This window comes from Linepithema humile, chromosome 6 (genome assembly GCF_040581485.1).
Source record: "Linepithema humile isolate Giens D197 chromosome 6, Lhum_UNIL_v1.0, whole genome shotgun sequence".
Lineage (NCBI taxonomy): Eukaryota > Metazoa > Arthropoda > Insecta > Hymenoptera > Formicidae > Linepithema > Linepithema humile.
In genome coordinates this window covers 20399904-20418965 of record NC_090133.1, presented here as the reverse complement: position 1 = coordinate 20418965, position 19062 = coordinate 20399904, and the positions used below count along the sequence as shown (strand labels likewise).

The following is a 19062-nucleotide window of genomic DNA, read 5'->3' as shown; positions in this document are numbered from 1 at the left end:
TATCAAATAACAGTAAAAAAATTTTTTAACAATTTATCACAAACTCTGCGCTTAATTTAAGTTCTGATCCAGCTATCATGCATGATTGCATCTGCATGCGTGGCTTCGTAGAATTCAATTTTATTATTGAAACTTTTATCAATTTTATCATGAGAAAATAGCGCTTTCTTAAGTATGTGTTTTTTGTAGCTTTATGATTGTAGTGTGTACCTGCGAAATATATTTATAATAATGAAGTGTTATATTAATAATCGTAAAATTTATCAAAACAGCAGACTTTCTTTAACGTCAACCCGAACTGTAGGATATTCTTTTGCTTATTTTGTTTAAAAAGGCATTCACATCGATGTAAAACTGCGATAAGCAAAAATACATACATATATGTACAGTTCAATATGTATGTAGACACTTAATATGTATATATTATAATAGAAACACGTATTATATAATCAATTTTGCATGTTCAATGATTCATGAAGATTATTTTAGCCCACAGCATGATTTGCAGCTTATATTTTTTTAAAAGTCTTACCTTGCTTCGCCGGATCTGGCCAAGGCAAGAACAAAATAACAAACATATTTATTAATTAAATTTCTTTTCAAATACGCTAATTTATCGACAACGCGGAACTTGTTGCTTATTATTATTTCGCGTAATTTTTCTGGCGTAAATATACTTGAGATTTTTAGCAATTAAAATAATATTAGTTATTAAAATTTGTTGCTTTTCACGGAATAAAGATAATTGTTAAAAAATAATTTAGATTGCAACAAATGCATATATAATATCTAATTAAACGTTCGGTATATACGTTGCTCGAAAACAAGAACAATAACACTTACTCTCTTTAATCACTTGTTCACTGGGATACGTCTTTAGTCTGAGATCAGATGTTCCATCGGTATCTGCATAACGAAGAAAAATAATTAATTTATAATAAAGAAAATAATCGATTATTAATTATTAGTGTATGTACAAGATATATTTAATTACTATCAACTTCGTTAATTCAACATTTCTACTGGGTCCCTTTCTACCTATAATTCCACAAGGAAATGCAATTTTATTCTCGTTTAGTCATTAAGTCTGGGAAGTATAACACAATATGATGTAACTACTATATACTAGAAATTGTTAGAAACTATTCACTATCCCATATTATTTGTCATGAAATACTCTTGTTATTGTCGGATTACAAATATATACGTGTGTTATCGGGTAGGGAAAAGTGGAATTATAATTTAAACGTTTGAAATACAACAGACTGATTTACTCGTGTCCTTTTCACTGCAAATGAGGTACTATCTTTTAGTGTTGTATGAAACATTACAATATTACGTTACAACAGATATTATGTTACGGATGTGTCATAGATATTTACAAGGTATTATTGATTAGCGCATGGCGTGTTATCGGCGCGCTGTTATCGGCCGGCCGTGCGATCCCCATTTGCGCGGAGGCGGCCTTCGCGCTGGATAACTAACTACCGGGGGAAACTCACGATTCTCATAACTGCAATCCATTTCATCGGACATGTCTCTAGGACAATCGAGTCTTTTGTCGCATCGCTGATGCAGCGGGATGCAGTGACCGTCATTGCACATCCACTCGTGCGACCGGCATCTACTGTGATTTCTATGCAACGCCCTATAGTCACAGCCCAACTCGTCGCTATCGTCGTACGGACAATCGATCCGGCGATCGCAACGTCGGTGTCGAGGTATACAATCATTGTTCTTGCACCTCCACTCCTCGCGCGAGCATGACGCCTCTTGAGCTTTAGTTTCGTCGTTAAATGCGTGTCATTATACTGTATCTTTGCGGAGTTGTTTAAAATATCCTGACAATTAAGTTAGAAGCCGCTCCGATCCGCGCGATTATTATTATTAGCTCTCAATTACCATGTGTGAGAATTCAAAGTAGAACTCGCGGATCTCAATTTCAGCTAATCGCGTTATTATTTGCTATGCGACATACAATATTTGTATGCCGATATTGCTGTTGCTGAACTTGGTAAACTTACCGCAATTATGCTCGTCGGATCCATCTCTGCATTCTGGAATTCCATTACAGATGGAGGATTGCGGGACGCATCTTCTGTCCGAAACGCACATAAATTGGCTAGCCGTACATTGACCTGGCTCTGATGGTCCTAATAAGCCGACAGAAATAAAAAATGTAACACGAAATTGCAAAATGACAGATTGCAATTCTATAAATCACTTCGAAATTACATCAAATTGTAAATATTTGCATCCGGTGCTCTAGCAGTATGAAATGTTTTCCCGTTACTTTGATTGATTACACCGTTGATTGCGTCCTGTTTACCCCTCTGTACATACTCACCGCATTCTTCTGGCTCGTCAGAACCGTCGGCACACTCGATGTATCCATTGCATCTCTGATCTGCGCGAATGCAATCTCTATTAGCACACTGGAACTGATCCCGCGTGCATCCTAAAATAAGAGTTTGCATTATACGTCAATGAGACAACGATAAGCCATCTGTTCGTTAAAAAACGATATAGATGAGACACAGATACATGTAAAATGTCAGCCACGGAGCCATCATATGTCCGTCATTACAATCTAAACAATGATCTAACGTCGAAATATAAATACGATGGAGGAAAATATTTCATTACCTAGAAAAAAATATTTAACTTTTAGAATCTAGAGCAGAACTATCTATTTACTGTCTATTTTACTTTTTTTTTTGCTCGCTGTCGTAAACAAATTAGACAGATCTGGTCCAGAATCTAAATATTTGTATATCAGAAATCAGTTCACACAGCAAATTTATAAACTGGATATTTTCATACATTTCGATGTTATTCTCTGAAATATTTCTCTTTTTACTGTGCACACTAATTGTTATCTACAAACACTTAAGTATATATATATATATAATTCATCATTCAATATAACGTAGACTCAAGAGGAAAGACATTTATGATTCCTAAATTTAGGCACAATTTTGTTGTTTTGAATTGTCGAGCAACTTGTATACACAAATGTTGTTAAAAGCAGCGTCGTTAAATATTTATACATTTTTTGAAAGTATCTTTCCTTCCAAGATATAAATTCGCTCACACACAATTTCTACGGGTGAAAAATGTACTTTCCTCATTCTATGCATGCCATATAATAGAATTTATGCCAAACTACCTACGAGAAAAAGAAACGATAATCTAAATTTTTACGCCAGGCAGAGATGCACTATTATTTATAAGGATGCGCCGGATAATATAAGACTGCGATGATGGTAAATTTTATATAAATATAATCAAGTCTCTACTGGAACAACCTACACATCTTCTATTCAGCTGCTAACACAGATTGGCAGAAAAGGATATAGATTCAAGAGAATCTGGTGTTCTTCAAAGGATACCCGGAATATCTCGCAGATAAAAGAGCGAACTTTAATATTATATATTTAAAACAAAATATAAAAACAAAATAAAAAGAATATACGGAGAAATAACATAGATGTTTATCATAAATAATTGAGCAAGATATAATTTTGGAAATATTCATTAAAAAAAAATGCTGAAAAATAATAAAGACAAAAAATAAAAAATAACCGTCATAATAATTAATAAAACAAATGATATAAATTATCTCAAATATGAAACATTTTAACATAATTTAAACAATTACAGTGCTAATGTATACATTTTTAAATACGCGAATAATTACAACTTTAAGATACGGCGTGCTTTGCTTCTACAATTTCTTTCGGCGCAATTTATTAACAGAACATCGAGAAGAAAACGGAATCGCGTGGAGCTGTGACACGAAGAGAGGATACGTGCCACCAGATTTTCGAGATCTACAAATAATCTAACCGAAGCAGTACTGTTCGTCGGAAAAGTCGCGGCAATCGTAGAAATGGTCGCAGTGGTGGGTTTCGGGGATGCAAGTGCCGTCGGCGCAAACAAAATCATCCGGAGCACAACTCCTCGGCGTGCTCAGATTTGTCGGCGGCACATCAGCATTTGCATCTGTGTCTGGGCTGTAAGCCTCGTTATTCGGATTCACACCGGCTACCACCCTCGTCTCTGGATGCCCCCTCGAGGAGGCATTATCCGAGGCGTCTACACCTAGAAGTAACTCAATCTGAGTTGCGGTGTTCTCGCGAATGTGTCATCGATGTATTGGTGGCACAGCGCGTCCACAACGCACACGCATACGTGTCCGAAAAGTCTCAGAGACACGAAAGGGCCCTTCTTTTGCTGAAGGGACTGTACGAGTAACCAGAACTTAAAACGGATATTGGATAGCCTTAAGACTTGAGCGTAATTATCGCACATTATCTCACATCGTTGCTCTAAATCATACATTCGAGGAGGATATCATCTTTCATTAAATCCATCTTAGGACAAGATTTATTTACTTTGACGAATGGCAAGCAAGATTAGCGGCGGCTTATGCAGCCAAATAAAATAACTTTTCCATGGTACGAAACAGCCGGAGCAAGATTAAATTTCAGACTTCGCACAAGACAGTATTCATTCAACACTTGGGCGGTGACGTAAGGCTAATTGTAAATTGAGAAATAAGATTTGCCTTCTCAAAACATAATCCCAGTGCCGTCTTAAGTCTTAAGGCTATGATACATTTGAAAGACTGAGCCATAAGCCTGAATTGACGAACGAGGGAGAGATTTCCTTATCAATCTTCCAAATACATTATCGATAAAGATCATATTTACCGGCCTAAATAAACGCAATTTTTTTATAATAAAGATAGGTGGAAATATTAGGATTCCAGAAGTTGTCTCACCTCGAAGGCAGAAGATCTCGTCTTCGTTGTGCGGACAGTCCGCACGGCCGTCGCACACCGCCGCTCGAGGTATGCAGCTACCATCTCGGCAGGTGAAACTGTCGTGTTCGCATTCTTGGCCTGCACCGCCGGTCTCGCCGCTATCCGCTGCAAAATGTAGTTATTCGAGCTATTTATTTTTTCGTCGAACAAGACCTAGCCGGACGGAAAGATAAGAGTTCCATAAATATCCATTTAATGAGAAAAATCTCGTTCAACTTCAATTTATAAAATGCATCAGTGCGTTTTATGATGTTTGTAAAATATTCTGCGTATGAGGATATAGAATATCTCGCGTAATACGACGTTTGAATATTGAACATTGCAGATTGCATTAAAGCAGCGAAAATGTATAATATTTGTCTAAAGATATTCTTACGGCAATCCTGCTCGTCACTGGCGTCATGGCAGTCGATATTGTGGTCGCAGAAGAAGTTCTTATTGATACAGACACCGTTGGCGCAGGGCAGTTCACCGTCGGGGCATTCTGCAAAAACCAATCAACTTGGTTGAATCGCGAGTAAGGGCGGCGGGGGAGGACAGACGAGAAGATCCTTTAGACCGTGTAAATGGTACGAAGCGGCAATATGCACGTTTGTTTAATAACGATTCGCTCGCAGCTGCGGCTATTCTTGCATTCTTCGCCGGGTCGTCAAGCGGGGTCACGAAGAATACCCTCGTATGAGTCAGCCGGAAAAAATTGCAAACGGCTTCGATGTATAACGCGCCAGCCCTCACCCTTGCTCGGAGAAATTAGATGCGCGAGGCTGACCAAGTGCCTTCGATAATTATCGATCGATAAAGAGTCCCGCGAGAGGTGCTTCCTCTTGGGCGATGGACGAAGGGCGATAAAAGTGCGCCGGAGCCGCTGGTCGAATCGTGCATATTGCCGTAGGTCGTGTACCTGAAGAAACACGGAGATGACGGCGCGATGCCGCGTGCACGCATTCGTTTTAATTGAATAAAAAGGCTGCTGATAAAAAGAAATTTTACATGCGATTTTCAGATATTTTAATTTATAACCACGCAGCTATTTATAACTTCGCTATTCGATCATAATTTGAGAAACTTTTGTATAAATATCGCTTTTTTTAAAATTAAGCCACTTTTATTTTAACTACTTTGTGCGAACATTGTTTTTTTTTTGTTTTTTATTAAACAGGTTAAACTTAGTTTCTCAAACGTGGAGAGGACCATCGTGTAAAACGTGACATTTACAAAAGTTACGTCAGTCGCGAGGTACGCGGTGGACGCAACAGCAGAGCGCGGTTTGTGCACGCGTCAGCGCGCGGCGTGGAAAATTGCGGAGACGTAAATAACCGGAGGTAAAAGGGTATCAGAAAAACGTATATATACATATATGTATAATCGTATACGCGGATATAGATATGTATATATACACATATAGAGATGCGCAATTCAAAGATCAGGCAACCTGTGCTGAAAATAGAGAGACGGACAGTAGATAGTAAACAGGCGTACAGATAGACAAGTAGAAAGACAGAGAGAAGTAAAGAATAAGTAGAGTTGTTCCATCCCATCCATATAATCGATGCAAAGTGCATGTTAAAAAGTCCGAGCGCGTAATCAAGATATATGTCATATACGCAAGTATGGTTATCGAATCCAAGAATCCAATATCCAAGATCAAGGCACAAACAGCTATGAAAACCGAGATACAATGAAGTATAAGAATAAGCATAAGAAACCATAAAAATCGCGATAAAGAAATAATCGGTTTTTAATTATCAACTTATTGTTGCTGATTTCTTATCTTATTATATCGCATTGTATCTCTCGGTACTAAAGTACGAGTATGACAAGATGTGTACATATATGATGCTGAAACATAGAAATAGAAATTGTTGATCACATATGAAACAAGGCAAATTGAAAAGAATTAATGAGAATTTATTTTTGCGAAATCCAATCGTTCAAAATCAAGATTTGATTTTAAAATTTATTCATATTCCTTTCTATTCAATTCTTTATTACGATTATTTTTATTCTAATTTATTTTAATTCTAATAAAATGCAATTAAAAATTGAAATACAAAACAGCTTCTTTATTTACAATTGAAATGTATTAAAGTAAATTTTTCTCTATTTTATATTCATCACTTTAGATGCGTTGAGTCAATACATCGGCGGTAGAAAAGATTAAGAAGAAATCCAAACGTTTCAAAAACAAATCTCGAGTTCGACGATTAATCATTGAGTATTGCGAATAAATTCCCATCGATTGATTTCAATTTATTCGTCTTTTGCTGGGTCGTGCCGAGGTGGCTGCGACAAGTGCTGTTGCGACACGTCGGTATTCGAGTTAATGGCCAGTCAACGTCCGGCTAAAACGTGCCCAAACGGTCGATACAGGACGGCGAAATGAGATTAACAGCTTCGGCGTACGTGTGTACGCACTTGTGTGCTCGTATTAGTTACACAGCCTCTTAATTGCCGACTTGAACACCGACGCGACGCGCGACAAGTCATTCGAACGGCCGCACCGTCGCCGCCGTCTGCTACAGACTCCTGCGTAATCAGCAGGCATTCACAAATGTCCCGCACGATCGACATAGATCATTTGGAGAAGTCGCTCGCGACTTGACACTGACTCAGAAAATCGACCGGTGTACGATTAAATCATAAGCGAGTTTTGCATGCTGCATCTTTCGCTGCGCCTGGCAAGCTGATCTTGCAAATCCATTTTGCTTAGACAAAACGTTGCGAAAGGTGGAGCGTGTAAACTTCCCTTCGGTGATGAAGTTAATAGTCTTTGTCTTGCAATATATATAATGTACACAGAGAGAGACAAAAAAGCCAATTTTGAGAAAGTTGATGAAAGTACCAATGAAGACAGAAAAAATAAACTAAAGATTTGAAATTAAAATAAAGTCAAGTGTCGTAAAATAAGAAATGACAACTTGTCTCGTTTGGCCTCGTTTTTATATTGAGCTTGTAAATAAATATTGTTGATCGTTGTGTTAATTTATCCTACCTTTTTTGTAAGATATTTAGTAAAATTATTAACACAACACTGAATCACGAGAAAATAAATTAGTAAAAGATTACATTCATTCACTGTTAAATCGCTAAGAGTAAGTATCATATGCCCATAACAAGAATGCCATATGTCGCAGGAAGTATTGCAATCCACGATAAAAATGCTGACAGAAAATAGATGAAAGAGTAAAAGAGGAAGTAATGTTACCAAGAGAAATTAAAAATAAGATACATGGCGCACGGAGAAGAATTATCGTTGAAGCTTTTAATTCGAATTTTTTAATTATAGTTTTTTTAATTTTAATTGAAATTTTTAAATTATAATTACGAAAATGTATATTTGTTATTAAAATCAATTTAGACTGTAAATAACGATAAATTTTCTTCGTGTGTGTTGTCGATATAAATAATGCGCTAAGAAAAATACAGACCTAAGATACCAAAAATAAGTTTCAAAAGAAATAATAAAAAAAATATATATAAAAAATTCTAGTTCTAATAAAATAAATAGCTTATTCTAACTTGCTGAGTGCTATACTATTAAAGATGCTGCTATATTATTCGAATAGCGTCTATTCGCTAGTAAACAGTATTCGTCGAAACTACTGTATTACAAGTCGATTTCGATTCAAATATACGACTTAGGTCTATATTATCCTCGGCATGTAAAATAAAGCTAAATTATAACCGTTACGAGGACAATCAATCTCGTCGGAGCCGTCCAAGCAATGCGGCCGACCATCGCAACGTCTCTTATTGTCGAGGCACAATCCGTCGTTGCATCGAAACCACCCAGGCGGGCATTCGGTAACTACAATAATTACCAAGTTCCATGTCGAGTATTATCGTGCATGCTATTCTTACGGGAAGGGGAGAGGAGAAAAAAATAGCCTTACCACCGCAGAGTCTCATATTCGCTTGCGATAATCGAATAACGTGTAAGACCAGAAAAACGTGCTCGCACTCAGCGTGCACGATAACAATTATTATTAACACTTAAGTAATCGCGATAATATATGTACAAAATGTTTTGATATTATTTATTACTTATAAAAATAACGTAAGAAGAAAAAAGGAAGTAAGTGTTGATTTTATGATGTATAATTATTAAGATTTTTTTGTTTATTTATGTAATTTGTCATCTTTTTTTCAAAATATTTTGCACATAAATTTAAATATAATTTTCTGCCGTTGTCCAATTTAATTCGTTTCTTGAAAAAAATTTGTATATCTTTCGCAAGCGATAAAATAAAAAGTATCGTGGATATTAAAATTATACACAATTATTTAAGTGTTAAATAAACGTACCGTATAAATTGTTACGCACTTCTTATCACACAGGCGTTATTACCCTTGTTAGTCATATTACACTCTACTGATTGTGAGCATTAGTCACACACTCTATTCTAATAAGTGTCTAAGACAAAGTATAGAATAGGACAATCTATTCTCATGGACCCATCGTGACATTTGCTCTTCTTACATTGTTCAGTTAATATTATCATGAACTACTTACGGATATTTTCATCATGCGCGAAAACTTTCAAATTCGGTTATATTCTCAGAGAGACGTGCGCCCCATTTATACATAAACAAAATGCAGCATGCGATATCACTCTGATCGTGCAACACGTACAAGAGAGTGATTCTTTTCGCAAGAAAGAATACGATATCGAGTGCAAAGCCGTTCTATGCACAGAAAGTATTATACAGTATCGTTCAGGATTTGTTAGCAGACATCGAAATTAGACTCGGGTTTGGTAATTGTGTAAAACGGACATTAATTAATTTGTTTCAATCAGACAAATTAAATAAATGTTAAATCCCAGTAGCTGTGCAATCATTAATTAAATTATAAGGACAAAATACACAAAATAAGTAATTATTTAGATAATATAGGATTAAACTCGAGTCATGACATGCTGCATGATTAATATTGCATCCAAATAAATAATTCATCGAATCAAGATAAAATTAATTAAAAGATTCTAGCTGATTGTGGATATATAAGATATATTTTGTATTCGAAGACCTGTAAAAATTTCATAGCGTACAGCTGGTCAACGAGCAGCAGCGGTGAGAAGGCCATTTTTAATTGCGGGCGAAAGCTGTAATATAATTACCACATCGATCCTCATCGGATCCGTCGTTGCACTGCTTTATCCCATCGCACCTCTGGTTTTCAGGCAAGCATTCGCCACTGGCACACTTCCATTCGGCAGGTGTACATACCCCTTTACGACACAAACACGTGGAAAGCTTTCGCGTAAAAGCATTAGGGATTGGGGAACAGCTGGGAACCATTTGATAGTGTCATTATAATAACTGCTTGCTACTTTGATGTATTATTAACGTAAAATTAACCAAAATATCGGTGTATAAACGAAAATTAAAGAATTCAAATATAATTTATTTTTTTTTAAATTAAGAAAGATATTTAGAAATTTTTTAAATACGTAAGTCTTCAATATATGTATGTAAATTACAAACATTTTTAATTAAATTTAATATAATAGCACCGATCTGTTTGTAAATATTAATTTTTGTATATTCTAAACAATATTTTATTGAAAAAATAAAATATTTTGCCAAGATGTTTGTATAAGATCAGGAATGACGTTTGTCTTCGTTAATATAAATATCTGAAGAGGAAAAGGGACAGATAGGACGAAGTAAAGCCTTACCACAGCCCCGCTCGTCGCTGCCATCGAGGCAATCGAAGATATTATCGCATTTACGCCGTAGAAGAACGCAACCACCGTCATCGCAACGCATTTCCCTCCTCAGATCGCATTCCCTCCTGCGTTTCGATGTCCAGCGTGAATCGGACGAGTCTGAGCGCATATGCAAGCACATTCAAGGGCGATTCGCGGCGAAGAAAAAAGGGGAGAATCGAGCGCCCAGAGATAAAATTTAAGAGTGTGTTGATAGTGAAGTGTAATGCACTTGTCTTCCATAAATGCAACCATAATGCAACTGAGAATGCATCAAAGACTAAAAAGAGGATGTCAATCCGCAAGCAGACTCACATACACAATGCAATGAGAATGCGCTCATTTAATTTTTCACTCCTACTTTTTATTATTCTTTTGGCAATCGGTGGTCGGACGGGCTGCAGCGATCGCCGCAAGAATGATAAAGCTCGCAGAGGGAAAAATCTGAAGACATAATTGAGTGCATTCCCAATTGAACATCGTCATTGTATCTGACCGTACAATTTCGTGCGCAATGCAGCTACTTATATATCAATGCACGTACATAGCGTAGATTTGCAGGCTGCCTTACATCGCGGCGGTTTGCGGCGCGAACGGGCGAGAATACCGTCGACGGCCACCGTGAATCTTCCGTACAGAGATTCGCGGGGTAATGTGTTTCCGGTGTTTCCGACCCTTCCGCACTCGGATGGCGCAATAAAATGGAAACGTCGTCGAGAACACGGTTCATCGAAGGAAAAAAAAAAATAGTTCTATATCTTCAATAAGTCGTCTCGATAAAATTTAGTGCTCGCGTTTCATAAATATCAATTCTTCTAGTCTGATACGACAATAAACGTCACAATGGACGCTTAGGTTTTTGAAGAAGCAATAAGATGGAGAAACGTTTTCTCGACCACGGCCGTAACGATTGATCGTGAGAAATGCACAATGAAATGCAAGCATCGTCGAGTGTGTGTCCGCTCGGGCAGGTAGATCCACTTGTCCCACGTAAATAAGAGTTCCTTAAGAGGATTCGGCCGAAACCAAACATTATGGACTTGAAGCGAGGACGGGAAACTTTCTTACAGTAGCAACCGGAAGATATTTTTCAAACCTCTCATTTTTACTTCAACCTAACGGCGAACAAGCTGTATAGGATAGAAGAATATATAGGGCAGAAACGTAAGCAGCTGAAACCAATCGCGTTTGAGAAATATCTCGTGCATTTAATAATTGTCTATTGTCTAATTGTTATATTTAGTAAGTGGTTAGAGTTCAAAAATCGATACATTCGATTATAGCAAACAAAAAAGCATGAAAATAATCCTGTCACTTCATTATGTCGTTATTATCCTCGAAACTTTTCAACAATCGGTTAACGTAAAAATAATCAATGATGCGAAAAGTTCAATTGTTTACCAAGCCATCGAGATTGAGCATATTGAAGTAGCATATTCAGCTGTACCCTACGCTAGCGGAACACACTAAACGAAGTCGCACGAATGTATCATGAATGAAGCAATGGACACACTGAAAAAAGAGCGTACTGGTGGTAGGCGAAGTGGTGTGTGTAGTGTCGTTAGTGGACGGAGCGCAGTCCTCGTCGCTGTGATCTGAGCAATCCGGATGGCCGTCGCACCTGTAGATGTCTTCGATGCACTTGTTCCCGGTGGCGCATTTGAACTGGTTAGGCGTGCATTCCCGCTCTGTATTTTGTTTTGTTCAGCGAACATATGCGCAGAGAACACACACATTTTTACACATACAATGACTCGTGTACATATAAATATATACGTATATATATATATATATCGAAGCGATAAGCCACGCACACTCTCAAACTTTTCGGGATAAAACATTTTAATGAACGCGATGATCATTAATTTCGCTTTATACAGGTAGTTCCTTAATCAATTGCTTTTTTTGCTGGTTATTACCACATGACGAAAGCGAAAAGCTGCTATTGGGGGCTGCCAGTTGGCGGTTATGGTTTAAAATGAATGAGGGAGCATTGGAAATTATTTTTGGCTCACGTTTATAAAACGAGCCATTCTGCACGTTGAGTTGAAATGAAAAATAACTTGCTGTATCGGTTAATGCGGATTACAATGTCGCGTGCACTGTGCGAAAAATGTGTCGTGACGATAGGTATAGCTTTCCTCCGCGTGGCGATCGACTGTAATTTTACGGGGGGATGCACGATTATTAGCTCCCCGGTAAATGTGTCTGATGGTCCGCTATTATGAAGTCGTTTGTCAGTCGGTAAACGATTCCGATATTTAGAATCAGACTTCACGGAAAAAATTGTGGTTTTCATGCATAGCCGATGCGTATGAAAATAATATTTGCTTGTTTTCACGGTGAAATTCGATAGAAGGCATCGTATAGATAACCAATTGGTCACAAATGGATATTATATAGCATATTAAAATATTATATTAAATCGTTATATTTATTATATTGTAATAATTTATTTATTCTGTAATAACAACGATTAAATTACTGCGGGATCAAAGAGATATGTTTTACATATTATAACTTTATATTTTAAATACTTTGTATCCTGTACACTTTGTACACTCTCACACCCTTTAAAAAAAATCTGGAGGATAGCCGGGAATGCGTTAGGAATAATGATAAAATTATTTACATGATTATATAATGAATATATGTGTTGAGACTTTAAACGCAGATTTTATGCCTATGTTTTATCCATTTGTACAATATATAAATAAATAAATATATACACATATTATTTACTTTTATGAAATTGCAAATAATCTATCTTTTTAAATCATAATTACTAGATAGTGATATATTTTTCTACAATTGAGTAAATCAAACATCTCAAATCAAAGATGTGTGTGCGTGTATAAAAATGTGTTTATTAATTAAAATAATTCGTGATATTTCGTGCTTGAAATCTGCGATTAAAATAATCGGTTATGTTAACGTCGGATCCACATTTACAGTAAGCTTTATAACTAGCATTTAACTAACACGGAACAAATCCGCGATTGGATCCAACAAGATTACCTTAATGTTGGATCCAAATTTACAATAAGCTTCATAATTAGCGACTAATCAACGCGAAACAAATCAACGATTGGATCCAACGAAGTAAAATCATCAAGCGATTGATTTAATGGCAAGCGTTGAGTGCAAAAAAGCAGGGATTCGAAAAGATGGTGTAAAGATAGAGAGAAAGAATTCAATGAACTGTAATTTTAATTGTAACTCTTCACGCATTCCAATCAGGTACTTTTTCATTTTGAACAGATAGAACTAATATCAATATAATTATACGGACAAATTATTATTGTAAGTAATATTGTTTTTCTCACAAAAGATTAATTTAAAAGACCACATTAACAAGCATAAAATTTAACGTGATCGAACATAACGATGCGAATAAATAATTCGCACCAATTATTCAAAATCAATTTCTGTACGTTTGTAGTTAAAATTCCATCACGCCACTTGTTATTGTTGAAATCGCGCAACAATATTGATGAAGCTCAATAAAAATATTGCATTTCTTCTTTGAAATTTTTTTTTAAAAGAGCAAGTTGCGTCAAAATGTCAAAATAATATTAATTAATTAATTGTATAAAAAGTCGTTTACATACGCACGCACGTTTATTCAGTCTTTCTCTCTTTCTTCGATACCGGATAGTGTGAAAAATATACATAATTATGTACCGCAATAAAGCTCGTCTTCTGCCCTGGGGCAGTCATCGAATCCGTCGCAGACCGAGCTCTTCGGTATGCAAGAGCCATCTCCGCAGGTGAAGTCCGTGGAAGGGCACGGGGCCAAACCTACAGGGTGCCACCGGCAAAAACAAACACCTTCCTGATCAACGCTCGTGTCTCGTATTCAGTCGCCGCAATTTCAATAAACTTTCAAGTTTGCATTAGAAAGAGTCACGTAAATGATTTGCGACAATTTATCGCAAATAAAATAAATATTGAATGAAGTGAACGTAGAAACGTAAATTTTGAAGCAAATTTTATATTAAAATTATAATTAGTGTATAAATAATTGCCTGATTAAAATTAATAAAAAATAAATGACAAGAAATAATTCTTTTTGTACGGGCGACTGCAACAAACGAACTCGAGGTTGAATTAAATACAAGCTGAACGTACGAAGAAACATTTAAAGCAGTTTTAGGCATGATAGAGGACTCGTAAATCTGTACATAAAAAGCGTCTTTCGTAAAACGAAAGAAACGCGATCAAGAAATTTTTTACACAGAATGTTCTTGAAGCTTATCTAACACTTAAAGCGTTGTGAAAAAAGCCCTGCGAAAGTGGTTAGAATTATTTCGTTTACGACAGAAAGTAGAGATAAGAAGAAATACGAGGCAATTTTATCTTGAAAATCAAACATTCGATTTCATATCTCTTTAAAAAGATTTCAATGCCTCAAACTTCTCATAATCCCTTACTTTCGCCTTTACTCCCACATCCTTATAGATTATGTACAGTTCGGGTATATGTATGTTGTGTGAGTTGTGTTTCGTCACTAGCGGAAGTGATTCTTTAAGATGTCATTAAAATTCTTTTTTGTGACTTATGGTTGAAAAGTAAATTTTTATCCTTGTGAAAAACGAGAGAATGAGTGTATATTCAACGATGATGTCAAGAATGATATTAATGGAATGGGATCTTCCTACATTCGAGAAGAGGATTTGCGATTTGCCGTTGCGGACGCACGTCCGATGATTTAATCGACTACATAAAGATACTAATGGTTGATTGCACGTCTGCAGCATGCGAACTGACTAATGCAGCTATTGACTGACGCATCGATACCGGCTCTTATAATCGTCAATTGCAAATCCTCTTTCAGGTTAAACGAGAAGTTTTAATGAGTCTAATAAGTCTGCCAGGAATGAGAGATAATATAATCGTCTAATAAGCGATAAGATAATCGTCACTGCACTTCAAAGATCACCATGTCGGTATAATTTTCCGATTCCCTCTCTACTGTTTCCCTTTCTTTTTCTCTCCACAAAAGGCAATATTTTTACAGGAAAGATGGACGACACAACGTAAACGTGCACTTTTACATTAAATATCGTTATTTGTGTTTTGCAAGAAATTTGTCCATTAATATATTTATTCCCCAAAGCACTGCGATATGGGTAGTGTATTCCCGACATTGCTTCGGACGTATAGAAGCGTGTTGTTTGCAACCTCCTGATAAGAATAACATGAACACAGAAAATGAAGTATCCATCAATCGAAAGTAATATTCTTTTTTGCCGACAGATCTCGGCGGTTTCCCAAGAACGTCCACGTTAACCATTCGGACGTCTTCAAAGCCATTTTTTGTACAGCGAAGATGACAGATCGTCTTCCCGAAACGATATTACAAAGATGAGATTTACGGAACGCACTTCCGTTTAGATAAGAATCTTTTTACAGCAAAGTGACGTCAGATCGCAAGATATTATTTTCTGTATACCTTCGGTACTTTCGGAGATACTTTCGGAGTCATTGCAGCCAATCTCATCGCTACCGTCGGGACAATCCAGGACATCATCGCACACCTGGTCCTCCTCGATACATATGTGCTTGCTGTCGCAAGCGTACTGATTTTCGTTGCAATCCGTTGCGTCTTCTTCCTCTTCACTATCGAGATCTGAATATATATCATTTTCTTCATTTTCTAATTTTTTATATATTCTATTATTTTTTTTATCTCTCGCGCCTTTCCTCTTGCTATTTTTATACATGAAAGAATCATCTGTGGTATAATATCCTGTTGTTAATTTTTGTTCCTCGGAGCCGCTCGTGATTGGAAATGATGTAACATCCTCTTTGCAATCAGTCGATTCTTCATCATCTATGTTTTTATTACTGTTGGAAAACCAACTAACCAACCAGTTTTTCGCAGTGGTAGTTGTGACACGTTCTTTACATTTTTTAGAATTTTTCTTAGATAAATCCGCGTTTGTTGTCTCTGTTGATTGAAGTCCGTCTTGGGTGCTGCCTTTCGTGAAATATTCCGTGCCGGATTCATCAACGCTAGAGAATTCCATCTTAAAAGATTTTGTTGTAATTTCATCAGTAAGATACCAGTCACTCCTATCATTTGTGCCTGCACTCGGATTATCGTTGGCTTTGTTGTATCTTGGATCATTACGAGAGAACGCAGTCGAGCTCCGCTCTGCACTGTAATCGTTGTCATAAGCGTTGGCGGCGTTCGTCGCCTTGTCGTCTTTCCGAGCTATAGTCGTCTTCTGCTTACGCTTCGCATTATAATCCTTTTTTCCTTTCTTAGACCTGTTGTTCTTATGATCATTATGACGACCTTTGTGCTTGTGTCTGTTGTGCTTTTTGGCGGATGCTTCTTCCTTCGACTCGCTTTCACTCCATGTGACGAAATGTGGAGTTCTCATCGACGGCGTCAATAACAAAACACCGAAATCATCCTGCGATCCTTCTTCCAACCCGGAATCGATTTTGTCGTTTCCATTATTTTCATTAGATTTTGAAATTACTGATTCTGATGTTTCGTCGGAGTTTGTTAGTCCAGAATCAATCTTGTCGTTATTTTCATCAAATGAATTATGGTTTAAAGTCGAAAGGTTTTTTGATATTTTATGGAGATCGTCAGTGATATTAGGAATATTTTCCAAATATCGATGTAACTTTATATCCTGAGAATTGGATTCATACAGCAACTTTTCTGTTTTTATCGAGCTGTCATTTTTGTTGGTTTTTCCTATAATGGGTATTTTTTCTGTAGAAAATACAGTTAGTTCTGGCGTTTCATCATATTTCAAATTTGTCGCAATATATTCGTTGACTTTATTCATGTTCACAGTTGGAATTATTGTTGTATATGGCTTGATGTCACTCTTATATTTATTACAATAATATAAACGTTTACTTCCTTCTTTTATTCTAAATCCAAAACAATCCTTTTTATTATTCAAATCGGTATTCTCTGTTTTGATATCATTTGTCTTGAGTATCTGCGAGATAAATAGTTTATTAGAGTCAATAGATCTCGTTGTGGTTTTTGCCATATCATGTAGAGAGTCGTGCTCGTTATCTTTCGATTTAGGTACAATTCGTGTCAAATATGTCGAGGGATTCTGCGATGTAAAGTTTGAGAATTTTCGTCGTTGAGGTTTTTCTGGAAACGCTTCCAAGACCGAGTTGCTGATCGTCACGGCCGGTTTGACAGTGGTTTCATAGATACTTTTGCTCGTTTTGGACTGCATATTCATATTCTTTTGGCGATCCGTAGGATTTCTCCCGTAGAAAATCATGGTTGGCGACTTCTGTGTTATCGTGTTGAACTTTTTGGCGTTATAAAAGTTTCTTCGTGGATTCTTTTCTACGGCGACGCATGATTTCGCGATAAGTATGATTAAAAAGAAATCTTCGCGGAGAAAACCAAATGTAATGGCAAAAAGGTTAGAATTCTTGGAAACTGTATTGGAAAGTTACTGCGATCGATAGAAACGACGTGTCGGTTAAATTTTGTCAGTTTTTGTGTCAAACTTTCTATTATTTATTGCATTTTAAACTATAATAATATAAAACTGTTAGTGAAATTCAATTTTGCAACTGGCTGTAAAAATTAAATGTAACTTTCTCTTTTTAAATACTTTTACTTTCAAGTACTAATTACAAATCGCAAAAATATAAGTGATGTATAAAATGAAAATAATTCTTTTGACATAATATAGTATATCGTACATCTATGTCTATGTAAATGTATATTAATCTCCTTTCTTTCTACAGACGTCCCAATTCCACTAACTTTAAATTAATCTATCGAATCTACCGTTAAAAATCACGGCAGATTATTGTAATATACATTAACGTAAATCTCGTTTCGTAACGTTAAGAGTGATGTGTTCGTTGCATGTTCGTCTAGCGCGCGTACGTAAGTATGCGTGTCGTGTGTGTACGTATTGTGTGCAGAAAAAAAGAGAACGGGTAGTGTGCGTAAGTGATTGGTGGAATGACATAATTACCGCAGTCTCTCTCATCGGAGCCATCGGAGCACTCGTTCGCCCCGTTGCACTGCAGCTCATAGCCGATGCAGCGACCGTCCGTGCAGCGAAACTCAGCCTCTCCGCAACCTGCTCCATACACCACATTCATGCGCATTTAAAGATACATTTGTCCACTGACCCCCGCGTCAACCCTCATCCGCAAGATATCCCCATCCCTATCCTCAGGATCCCTAATCCTTCAGCAAGCCGGCTCGCGGCTCGCAGTAAGCCCTTCAATATTCCGTATCTCCCGTATAAAAGAAAGCGCATTAAGAAAGCAAACTACGTGTGTCGCTAATTTTATGATATACAATGCTACTGAGATTGGTCAGAATATAATTTGCACAATGTACAGATATATTATTTGAACGGGGAAGAAACGTATATTCGTACCTTTACCTGGTGAAAGATGTTGCGAGCTGTGTTGCTTTCGCTGAGATTAGTTTATGAACGGAGGAAATATATAAGAAGTTTCTAAGCAAAGGCAATAATCTACATTATCAATCAAAGATTAATT

At 36.7% G+C, this 19062-nt stretch overlaps 1 protein-coding gene across 36 annotated transcripts in view; it reads right to left on the bottom strand.

Annotated features, from left to right (window-relative positions):
- trol (terribly reduced optic lobes) overlaps positions 1–19062 on the bottom strand; it is a 147506-nt gene that overhangs the window by 23850 nt on the left and 104594 nt on the right. For 15 of the 36 annotated variants that reach the window (XM_067358142.1, XM_067358139.1, XM_067358140.1 and 12 more), the window contains 13 exons: positions 18525–18632; positions 15995–17878; positions 12069–12227; positions 10510–10659; positions 9949–10059; positions 8514–8636; positions 5205–5312; positions 4787–4933; positions 2348–2458; positions 2025–2153; positions 1503–1778; positions 844–906; positions 533–547 (listed from right to left, as the gene is read on the bottom strand). In XM_067358142.1, the coding sequence (XP_067214243.1) occupies positions 533–547; positions 844–906; positions 1503–1778; positions 2025–2153; positions 2348–2458; positions 4787–4933; positions 5205–5312; positions 8514–8636; positions 9949–10059; positions 10510–10659; positions 12069–12227; positions 15995–17878; positions 18525–18632 (3384 nt within the window). Of the gene's footprint in view, positions 1–532; positions 548–843; positions 907–1502; positions 1779–2024; positions 2154–2347; positions 2459–4786; positions 4934–5204; positions 5313–8513; positions 8637–9948; positions 10060–10509; positions 10660–12068; positions 12228–14223; positions 14341–15994; positions 17879–18524; positions 18633–19062 lie in introns of all 36 variants that reach the window. The other 21 variants (XM_067358150.1, XM_067358176.1, XM_067358156.1 and 18 more) reach the window with 15 other exon arrangements.